Raw genomic sequence first — 10,410 nt, forward strand, 5'->3', positions numbered from 1 at the left:
GAATCCAAAATCCAACCCTTCCATCAAGCAGACAAAACCCTAGGCTCAACTCGCCCTATGCACCCAAGAGACCGAAACTCTCAAGTTGAGTGAACTTAAGCCAGGAGGGCGAAGAGGCCGGCAGCAGCGGCGAGAACAGCCGAGGCACCGAAGGTGGCACCGCCGGCAGTGACGGGGCCGCTGGGGCTGGGAGCGGCGGAGCCGGTGGGCTTGCCGGAGGGGGTGCTCTTGGGACCCTCGCTCGAGCAGGGGACCGAAACGGTCTCGTAGATGATGGTGGGGATGACGGTGGTGATGGAGGTCTTGATGGTCTTGACCGAGGTAGTGGGGCAGGCAGGGGCGGCGGTGACCAGAGTCGAGCTCGGATAGGGCGGGAACGAGGAGCCAATGCCGGACGGGGCGCCGGTGGAGGACGGCTTGCCGGGCTTGGCAGTCGAGGTCGTCTCGGGCTCAACCGGGCAGACAGTGGTCGAGACGGCAATGGTCTCGGTGACCACGGTGGTGGAGTCAGCCGGGCAGTGGGTGACGGTGTCCGGGCAGTCCGTGATGGTCTTAGTGGTCGTCGAGTAGACGGTCGAGGTGGTCAGGGGGATGACCGACGACGTCTTGGTGGCCGGGCAGTCAGGGACCTCGGGGGGGCACGACGTGATGGTGTAGTACTCAGTCGAGTAAACAGTGCTCTCGGCCTCCTTGGTAGCAAGGGCAGCGCCGGCGAGGGCAACGGTGGCAAGGGCGAAACGCATTTTGGCGGCTGTTTGGGGATTTCGTAAAACGAAAAGGAGGTTTGTTTTGAAGGGTTTGGTAAAGATCGACTAAAGCTGGAAGCTTTGAAGCGTTATGAAAGAGTGGACGACCGAAGTCAAGGAGCTGGGCTTGGTTTGGCTGTGTGAGCTGAGGAGAGAAAGAGAAAAGGGGAGGCCAGCGTGAGGAGGGACATCCGGCTATCATTTAAATAGCCCAACATCTCCCACCGCTCCACGAAGAGCGGGAAATTGCCGTCAGAGTTGGCTGCCCAATTTGGAGGACGCTAATCCAGGGGCTCGGTGGAGGGCGACATTGGAGGAAACATTGGCGGCTCCGCAGTGGCTGCTGATCCCAAGGCGACTGGGAACAGCAGCGCTGTCGGTGTGTTTGCGGACCTGCATCCCATCCACACAGCACAGCACAGGGGCCCAATGGCTTGCATGTCCTCCTGCGTTTCCGGCTTCATCAATTGAGGAAGCGCTGAGGCCAATCGTTAATCAAACCAACGGGCTTCCATGCAACGGCCTCATATTGGTGAGCCTCAGCTCGTCCATTGATGGAGGGGATGTTCACTGGTTGCGGGGAGCCAATCTCCTCTCGATGTCGCATTTGCCACCCCTGAGCAACGACAGGGCCGAAAAGGAGACAGCTGGTGAGCCCTGATTTTGGTGTAACTCAATTTGGCAGGCCGGCGGAAAGGCAAGTGAATTGCTGTAGTTATGGTGTTGCGACTGCCCACGTGCAAGCTGCCAGCCTGGTCGATCTGTTTGTTGCTTCTGTTGCCCCATCTTCCATGTCGTATCGCAGCCTGCTGCGTCGCCGCCGTGGTCTCTCTTGCGACACAGGGAGGAGCTCGACGCGAGCTTCAGCCACACGTCTAGTAGCACTCTTCTGTCGAGAAAGCTGTCAGCTGCTGCAACGGTGTACACATCCTGGACTCTGGATACCCTTGGTGAGTTGGCTGGCAGCCATTTTACGGAGGGATTGATTTGCGCGCAGCGCTAATGCAGGTACCATTCACAGCCGGTTTTCCTCATTCGACGGCGGCCCTCCATCTCGCCCAAAGCAGGGCCGCAAGCGAGATAAGCTTCTTTACATATCACAACAAGGAGGAAAGCTGGGTTGCGCCGTGCTCGGCGGCTGTTGTCCCTGATGAAAGTGCCTACTGTGTAGTTACAGTAATTTGATCGAATCTCTGGAAGGCGCTGGGAGTCGGAACGACCAGCAATGTTTCCGGATCAGAAACGAAATCAGGCGCGCTGGCAGAATCATGAACTTGGCAGAAGGTCGGCTTGGAAAAGGGTTGACGAGGTTCCTGTGTGATGAGTAGTCCCGCCTTCCATGTTGATGCGTGCCTGTCCATCCGGCATTGATGAGAAGAACGCTACTCCCTGCACATCGTTTCTGCGTCCAAAATGTCCTCTCTGGATGATATCTGTAACATCCAGTCAGGCATAATTTGGAAATGACCTTGGCTTCTAATGGCTTGCCCCTGGACCATCGAAATCTCTCATCCATTTGGTTCATCAACCGATCCAACGCGCCCCTGGTCCCTACCCCGCAAAAAGTGCGGAAAACACAACCTCGTGCTCCACAAGCCCCCGACTCAGCCAAGGTGCCAGTTGCTGTGTGTATATGACCGACTGTCGCACCCACCTCCCGACTCATGCTTCGAAACCTGCACAGAAAACCTGCATCTTCCCGAGACCCGTTCGAGACGCTTTTTTGTTTATCGATGTTCCATTACTCCGTACCTCTCCTTGAGCGATGCCCGCAGGAAAATTCAGCCTACCAACAAACAACAAGGCCAGGCCTGACCCAGACATCCGGTTCAACAGCACAATTCTCCGGCTTCGACGAACAATTCCGTTGACGTGTCAACGTTAATGCAACTACCTCTCCGTATTTCTTCCGAAGTGGAGTTGTTTCAAGACCCCGATCCGCTCGGTCCGGCCGGGCGATTGGCGTAATGACGTCGAGTCATTCACCAGGCACGCTGCCTCGGCATCTCATCTACGGTTTTTGTCGGGCGGTCACCCGGGTCCGTCGTTGTGGTGGTTCGTCGGAGAGTTGCTTGTGTTTGCGATCACACCAATCCCCTGCAGCGCAGGTTTACTTTTACTGTCCTCAATTGTCATCAAGTGATGCCGATTACTTTACTTCATTCTTTTCCTGCCTTTTCCTTCTCTTCTCACGTTGATGCTCTTCTTCGTATCGGAATGCAGTCATGGGAATATCAAACAGCCAGGGAACGGGAACGGCCCCGGGTATTCGTACCAGCTTGCGGGACACTGCCGCTTTGGTTGAAGCAACATCAACTCGGGCCAGCTGGTAGCCCAGAAGCAGACATGACGTTTTCCAAAGGGCATGCTGTTTGCTCCGTATCTTGACGCGGCCTATCCAGTGCAATCGAACCCGACGCCATTTCCGGTCCTTCCTGCAGATGAGAGTGGCGCGATAGGACTCGATACAACAGCCCGACACGGAAAAGGGTAGTCACACTCCCATAACGTAGTTGTTGTGGTGTATCCTGAGCAGAAACTGCTCTTGTTTGGGCAAAAGCACCCGCGTTGCATTCGGGACCTGACTTGTTCGCCGATTTACGATGAATCTTCCGGACGAGGCGGGTGCATTGCGAGAAAGTGACCTGAAATTGTCGAAGGCGATATTCACAGATAGGTATGTATGTTCGAGGCACTTCGGTGGGCTGACAGCTCGCCGACCTGACTTCCTGGGACCGGCCACTCACCGGCGTTATCTCAACGGGAATACGGGAGGATTGTGGGGCACCTGCGACACAGCCATGGCCACGCGAGGCGGTCGGCCGCTCAGGCTGTGGCTAACGGGAGGTTTGACAGCCAAATTTAACTCTTGTCAAGCAGGACTGCATCGCCGTTCCTTGACAATTCGACACTTGCGGGTTGGTTTGCATCTTCGACCGGCAACAATTGACCAAGACGCTCGTCTGGAGTGAGGTTCTTGGCATGTTGCAAGGCGTCCTGGTTTAGGACTCGCAAACCAGCACCCTTCGGCCAGATTCGACGGCCAACAAACCAGCGACGTAGGCTGATGACACGTCCCAGGCGGCCCGTCTGCTTCAGTTGTTGCTCATAACCGGCAACTTGTGTTGCCCCAATTCCATTGGCCGGGCAAGGGAGGATTGCGGCGGTATGGCCCGTGCTTCCCCCGTCCAGGACTGAGGACGTGACCGTTGCAGCGGTCCTCGCCTGTGGATCAAAGGTGGGGGAGGGTCCTGTAAGGCGGCTGCCGAGCCTTCTGCGCAGTAAATGCGCAGCCGTCACCAACAGCCTAGCCCACCCTATCCGAACCACACCATCAAAAGTTGGCCAAGATGGCGTCGGCCGCCCGTCCTCAGAAGGGCAATAGCCAAGTCTGCATTGGGCCGTCTGCGTTCGCGCATATGTGCATTACCGCGCCCTACGAGCTTCCGCATCATGCACATTTCCAGACACGGCGTGGAAGAGGATGGTTCTTGTACTGTGTAAGACAGTCGACAATCTGTCTTCAGCTTTCTGGCTCGTTACAGACCCACGTCTCTTCCCAGTTACCGGCCCTTCAGGCGTGCAGCTTGCGCGAGGCTGAGGCCGCTCCTTCGTCACTTCCCCCACAGCCAGCACGGCACCCCGTGTATAAGAGGAAGATCCGCCGCTGCCTAGCCGGCATCTTGAGGCCTATAGCAGTCCAGAGTTTGTTGCTCACACACCCACGCACAAACCACAGAGAGAGAACCTCGGCCATGTCTCCGGTCCTATAATATCCTCGAGTCCTGCTTCCCCAGGTTCACAAACGCGGAATGGCACTGGCTGCCTGGGGCACTCGAAGTGGCCGCGCACCACTCACCCTCCTCCTACCTCGCCGCACAACCCGTCCCCGGCCCCACCCTTCATCGGATTCACCCTCTCCGCGCTCGGTGACGCGATCGTCTTCTTCCCGCTTGAATTCGGCGGCGTGAGATCCCCGGATGCGGTGAGCTGCTCCCTCCTCAGGCTCTCTTAAAACACACCTCGACTCATCGTATGCCTCATCTAGTGTGTCTCCTTTTCATCCTCCACGCGCTGGCTTCCTTGAGTGTTCACCTCACCAAGAACCTTCATGGCTTCCCGAGCCGACCCGGCTGCTGGTCATGCAGCCATGCATGCCTGCCCTCAGTGCTCTAAGAAGTTCTCCCGGCTCTGTGACTTGAACAAGCATTCAAAGTCTCATACTCGCCCTTACAAGTGCAACGACTCGAGCTGCAAGTACCATACGCTCGGCTGGCCGACTGCGAAAGAGCTGGAGCGACATTACAATGACAAACACTCCACCACGCCACGCACCTTTCCCTGCTCCTTCCCGCCGTGCACCTACTGGTCCAAGCGAGAATCCAACTGCAAGCAGCACATGGAGAAGGCCCATGGCTGGAAATATGTCAAAAGCAAATCGAAAGACAAGCGACACGCCGCACGGGAGAAACCCGCCGACAGCGATCCCGGCCCAGGGGATTGCGGCATGGCTTCTAAGATGGACCATGGCACTTCGGTGCCCTCGTCCTCTCCTCCCTCCATAGTGACGTCCGGCATGGATTTTGTCCTCTTTGACAATAACCAGGCCGACGCCTTCGGGGATGACGATAACCACCTCTACCCCGGTTACGGTGATGCCCCTGACTCACAATCCTATCTGCCTTGGTCGTCACCCACGACTCGGCTGCGGAAAAACGAACAGATCATTGAGACCTTCAGCCAAACTTACGAAGGCCTCCAAGAGAAACCAAGCATGGCCAGAGGCACAATCGACACTGAAGGCGACTCGATCTCTTCCAACTTCGCACTCTACGACATCCGACACCATCAGCAGGTCGATTGCCATGATCAGAATCTCGGTGAAACTGCGATCAAGGTCGAATCACCGGCCATTACTGTCGATGACGTCTCCCCAGCGAAGAGGAAGTACGAGCTCGTTGACGCACATCCAACTGACGCGGCGCTTACATTCTCGACACCCAGCGTTGGCCAGCAGCATGACCGCAGAGGCAGAGCGTGTCGGGGACCATTGATTAGGTCATGTGCAGGCTCTAAATACGGAGACGGCGGCGGCGAAGGCGGCTGTCAGCCAAGGAAAAGGCCAAAGCTCAACCCTGTCGAGAGCTTCACAGACACGAGCATGCCTGACATCTTCCGCTATGCCCACCCCGATATATAGTGAGTTTTTGATGTCAGCGCCCTCAGCTCAAGCAATTGCTGATGTCTTCTGTTGAATCAGCGACAGGAGCCGAACCGAGAAGTACGCGCCATGCCACACTGCTCATCGAGAGATCTCAACACTAGTGTGAGGTTTCCCTGTTCACGATCATCTCCCCTCGATGCTGATCATGGTACGTAGTCGGCATCTCAGCAGACCTGCCCACCGCCTCAAGGTCACAGAGCGAGCCATATCCTCCTTTGATATCCTCGACCCGGCCTTCAGGCACCCGAGGGTAGGCGTCTGCCGGTCTTGCTGGGAGACCTTTCGAGACCGATTAGCTTTCGATCACCACGTGTCTCGTCCTTGTCAAAAGGTCTCGAAAGGGAAGCAAGAGAAATGGCGCGTCCTGTTCAACAGCTTTACTCCGCTACACGGTTCAACAGTCCCCGACGTTTCAAGCGACTCCGGCCAGCAGATCGATGAACAATTGCAAGTTTTTTCTGGTCACCTGGATTGTTCGCCGGCTTGCAATCGGAGCGTTAGCTCCGATGAGGCCGGCACCCCTCCGACATCTGTTCCATCTGCCGCCGTCCTCCAAATTGCAGGCTCTGCGTCGCCGGGTACCAAAAACGTGCAATCCATATCTGCGTACGAGCATGAGAAGCTGCAGAGGGAACATCAAGCCTTACGCGAAAGACACCAGCAGCTTGAGCGGATGACACAGGCGCTTTTGATTCAACGGCTTATCCAGGAGAGCACGAATCACACAGCGGTGCCCGGGTCTGACGTCAAGCCGCCAGTACCGAGCTCATCCAAGAACAACCGTCTTCGCAGCTCGCCCCCAACGTCAGATCGCGACAGCCTCGTCCAGCACATGAATTCACTGTCCACCGATGTCGATGTCTACGGCTTCATGCAGGAGATGGAGGATACCCGCCAGACCCTGTCTAGAATTAACTCTGGCTTGAGCACGGCGTCTCGCTCAACTATCCACCATGTCCCGCCGAGTCCACCCTCCCAGCCTGCCGAGCTGTCAGGTCTTAAAGGCGGCGGCTTTGAGAATCATCAGGCCAAACACTCCCCTTCCCATCGGGCGCCCCTCCCATCAATTCCCGATTCAGGCTACGGCACTGAACAGCGGCGCGGCAGTCTGGGCGATCTTCCCGTAGGCGCAGGACAGTCAGCTCCGGCAAAGCCACCGATACCGCCGTCGACTGCCGAGGCGGCCGAAGGGGTTAGAAAGGCGGTCAGCGACGACGAAGCCAGCACGCCTTTACATCACAGTCAGCTTGGGTTACTGACTGACCATGAAGCATACTATGATGACGCCTCTTACAATCTATTTTATCAAGACAACATGCAACACTCGCGCTCTCCGCCGGACGGGTTTTCGTTTGAGTTTTCCTCGCACGTAGAATAGCAGCGGCGCGTTTGGCTAGAGGGATCGGAGTTTATTTCTTGGGTCACAATGTGTGTGTTCTCATTCTATTGAAAGGAATGGTTCTCTGTAAGCCAGATGTGTGACGAAGTCCGGAATATGTAACATGCTATGGTACGAGAGACTTGGACAGTTCTTCTACATCTTGATGGCACTGGTCTTTCTAAGTCAACGAGCATGACGGAACGATAAATGAATTGGAGGGGGGTATGAGCAACGGATGTTGTGGACCGACACGCTGGTCGTGTACGGGATTCAGCAACAATAAATGCCAATGTCATGATCAGTTCCCATTTTGAGATGGCTTGAAAGAAGGTCGAGGGGTCTGCGACAAATTTCGTCGCCTAAAGCTTCATGGCAAACGGTGAGTTAAAGATTCTACGGTACAACTACAAATGCTTCTAAGTCAACTACTCCGGTTCAACCAGGCACCCGCTTGCTCACCTTCAGTTCCTCCGAGCTACCTGCCTCATACCATCCATCAGTGAGTTACTAGCCCCCTACGCCCTGGGTTCAGAATTGGTGACTTATTGTTGGCCGGGCAGTCATTGACTTGACAGCACGCAGCATCCCTTCAAACGCGATGCCCTACGCTGAACGCGGCAAGTCTATATATCATACCGTCTTGCTTTGAAATGAACCCAGAAGAATATCACGCCCTCCCTCGCACTCAAATAGCCATCACGATATCCCCAAACTTGAAATCTCGTACACACCTTTGTTCTGGCTTCTGTCCAAGGCACCCCTCTCCATGCAAATTAGTTGCATGACCCGTACCCCCTTTGACAGCCCAAGATCGTCAAGCACGAGATGGCGTTGGAGCTGCACTTGCCCGCCGGGCTGCAGCAGGTCCCAAACGTGCTGCCGGAGCAAGTCTGCTGAACCTCTGGACCACAGAGCCCGTCATCGCTGATGGCGAGGCCCGTCTGCGTCGGCTTGGCTGAAGACGTTGCTTGAAATAACGAGAAGTAGAAGTTAGCTTACTTACACAGCTTACCAAGGCAGACACAGCCGGGGTGGGACGCATCACTTACATGTTACGACGGCAGTGGACCTGGTAACAACCACGGTAGACTTTGTCGAGACCGCCGTCCTCGACGAAACGGTAGTAACAGTCGACCTGGACGCAATACCAGTAGATCTCGTGGATACGGTCGTCCGCGATGAGACTGCAGTAGTGCTGGCAGTCGACCTGGTGACAATGGCGGTAGACCTCGTAGGGACCGCCGTCCTTGAGGAAGCAGCAGAAGTACCCCCCCCATCGCAGCTGCCCCAGGCCAGCTGGCAGCCGTTGTCAAGCGAGCAGTACTCGTCGCCGACGCCGCAGTACCCAAACACGGAGCAGCAGGATCCCCAACGGGTGCCGGCGCACGTCACGCCGTTGCCGCAGGTGCCGTCGGTGCTGGCGCCCGTCTGCGTCGGGGCCACGGACAGAGTGCTCCTTGTCAGGATACGGGACGTGGTTGTCGTTGCCGTGGCTGTGGCCGATGGCACGGCCGAGCCACTGCCGCTTGGCCCAGTGCGGTACCAGTTGGAGACGGGATCGCCCAGACACTCGCCCACCGTCACGGCTTGGTAGCCCGCGGAGAAGAGCGAGGTGAGGATGTAGTCGGTCAGATTGTAGACGACCTGGTAGTGGATGTCGTGCTCGATTTGCAGGAAGCTGTCGCTTGCTGGGTCGGAGCCGTCGATGGCGTCGTCCCAGATGTCCTTGCTGGTCTGGATCTGCTTTGCGTTGTCGTGGAGATAGCCCTCCGTGTCCAGGTCGAAGTAGATAACGTGGTAGCCGAGTGTTGACAGGATGTTCTGGCAGTTCTTCTCGCAGATGGAATAGGGAGGTCGCATGTAGGTGGGGAAGAAACCGAGAATGGAGTTGATGGCGATCTCGTTCCAGACCATCTGGTTCGTAAACTGTGTGTTGGTCAACTGGCTCGCGTTCTGATGAGACCAGGTGTGGCTGCCAATCTGATGGCCTTCGGCATGCATTCTCTAACGCCTCGTTTAGCATGTCGTCCCGCGCAGCCGTAGCAAGGTGCCCGTACTCGGATGATGGCAGGGTAGATGGTTGAGGGATCATTGATCTTCCCCTTGCCGAGATTGGTTCCTGTGATGAAAAAGGTGGCTTTTGCGCCGTAGCTCTGTTCTTAGATTAGCCAGCCTGTCAATTTAGGTGAGCGCACGACCTCAGACCTTCAGCTTGTCAAGGAGGTCGTTAGTGTAGATATATGGACCATCATCAAAGGTCAGAGCAATGTCTCCTGGCTTAACGCAGTCGTAGATACCGGTCCCTCCATAAAGGACGCTCCCAAGCTTGGGACGGGCGACACCAGAGGTATCTGCACCACTGGGTTTTTGGTTCTAGAAGACATTGTTAGCGGGATATTGTAGATTGTCTGCTGGCATTGCTTACGGCGTCACATCCAGGGCCATAGTTTATCTGGCAGTCAGGAGCGGTGCAGTAGTCTATGCCTGTCCCACACCAACTATCATGGAGGTCAGCTTGACTCGGAGAACACCAAAGATATTAGCATGTCGTACCCTTCAGCGGAGCAGCAGTCGCCGGCCAGGCAGCTTCCGATACCCGGCCCACACCGGCCTTCCTCGTCGTCCTGGCGACGCCCTAGCTGTCTCCCATGCCTGGCCGGCATATGCTGCGCTCTGGCGGCAGCTTGGGCATGGACTGAGCTTGCTCTCCTCCGAGCCTCCAGTTCCGACAGGAACTTTCTGGCTCCTAGCAGCTTCGGGGTATGTTGGCCACGATCGTCATCAGCGAATGCGAAGCCTAGCGAGAGGGCTAGAAGAGTGGATGACAACTTCATGGTGACAAAGGTTTATGTATATTGTACATGTGAAAACCAATGGTGTGTGAACCTGACGGCAAAGAGCGTCCGAGACTGACGACTTGGTCTTTCTGGAAAGATAAGCCAAGTGATTCGTGATGTGATCGAGGCAGATAAACGAAGGACTACCAACGAATCCAAGAAAGGTAGAAGAAGCTCTGTAGCAGCTCTGGTGCTTTAAGTGAACGTTAGGGGGGGGGGGGG

At 56.1% G+C, this 10,410-nt stretch overlaps 5 protein-coding genes across 5 annotated transcripts; 1 reads left to right on the top strand and 4 right to left on the bottom strand.

The window, feature by feature from the left end:
• Positions 1–95: 95 nt before the first annotated feature.
• Positions 96–743, bottom strand: N657DRAFT_656138 (uncharacterized protein; the record flags this gene model as incomplete). The annotated part of the gene is made up of 1 exon (XM_062794668.1): positions 96–743. One exon carries the CDS (start codon positions 741–743, stop codon positions 96–98), a length of 648 nt encoding a protein of 215 aa, XP_062647562.1.
• Positions 744–1,892: 1,149 nt separating this feature from the next.
• N657DRAFT_645393 (uncharacterized protein) lies at positions 1,893–2,212 on the bottom strand. The gene has a single exon (XM_062792940.1). The coding sequence runs from the start codon at positions 2,105–2,107 to the stop codon at positions 1,907–1,909; it is 201 nt and encodes a 66-aa protein (XP_062647563.1). The 5' UTR covers positions 2,108–2,212; the 3' UTR covers positions 1,893–1,906.
• A 2,445-nt stretch (positions 2,213–4,657) lies between these two features.
• N657DRAFT_427506 (uncharacterized protein) lies at positions 4,658–7,378 on the top strand. The gene is made up of 5 exons (XM_062787318.1): positions 4,658–4,731; positions 4,795–5,945; positions 6,007–6,072; positions 6,142–7,174; positions 7,242–7,378. Exons 2-5 carry the CDS (start codon positions 4,858–4,860, stop codon positions 7,341–7,343), a joined length of 2,289 nt encoding a protein of 762 aa, XP_062647564.1. The 5' UTR covers positions 4,658–4,731; positions 4,795–4,857; the 3' UTR covers positions 7,344–7,378.
• Positions 7,379–7,380: 2 nt separating this feature from the next.
• Positions 7,381–7,780, bottom strand: N657DRAFT_428075 (uncharacterized protein). Its single transcript, XM_062787319.1, has one exon. The coding sequence runs from the start codon at positions 7,645–7,647 to the stop codon at positions 7,414–7,416; it is 234 nt and encodes a 77-aa protein (XP_062647565.1). The 5' UTR covers positions 7,648–7,780; the 3' UTR covers positions 7,381–7,413.
• N657DRAFT_596578 (carbohydrate esterase family 4 protein) lies at positions 7,730–10,410 on the bottom strand. The gene is made up of 6 exons (XM_062790002.1): positions 9,905–10,410; positions 9,777–9,849; positions 9,557–9,724; positions 9,409–9,504; positions 8,401–9,355; positions 7,730–8,318 (listed from the first exon to the last, which is right to left on the bottom strand). The coding sequence occupies exons 1-6, from the start codon at positions 10,183–10,185 to the stop codon at positions 8,125–8,127; spliced, it is 1,767 nt and encodes a 588-aa protein (XP_062647566.1). The 5' UTR covers positions 10,186–10,410; the 3' UTR covers positions 7,730–8,124.

The sequence above is a fragment of the Parathielavia appendiculata genome (genome assembly GCF_033297405.1).
Source record: "Parathielavia appendiculata strain CBS 731.68 unplaced genomic scaffold N657scaffold_6, whole genome shotgun sequence".
Taxonomy (NCBI): domain Eukaryota; kingdom Fungi; phylum Ascomycota; class Sordariomycetes; order Sordariales; family Chaetomiaceae; genus Parathielavia; species Parathielavia appendiculata.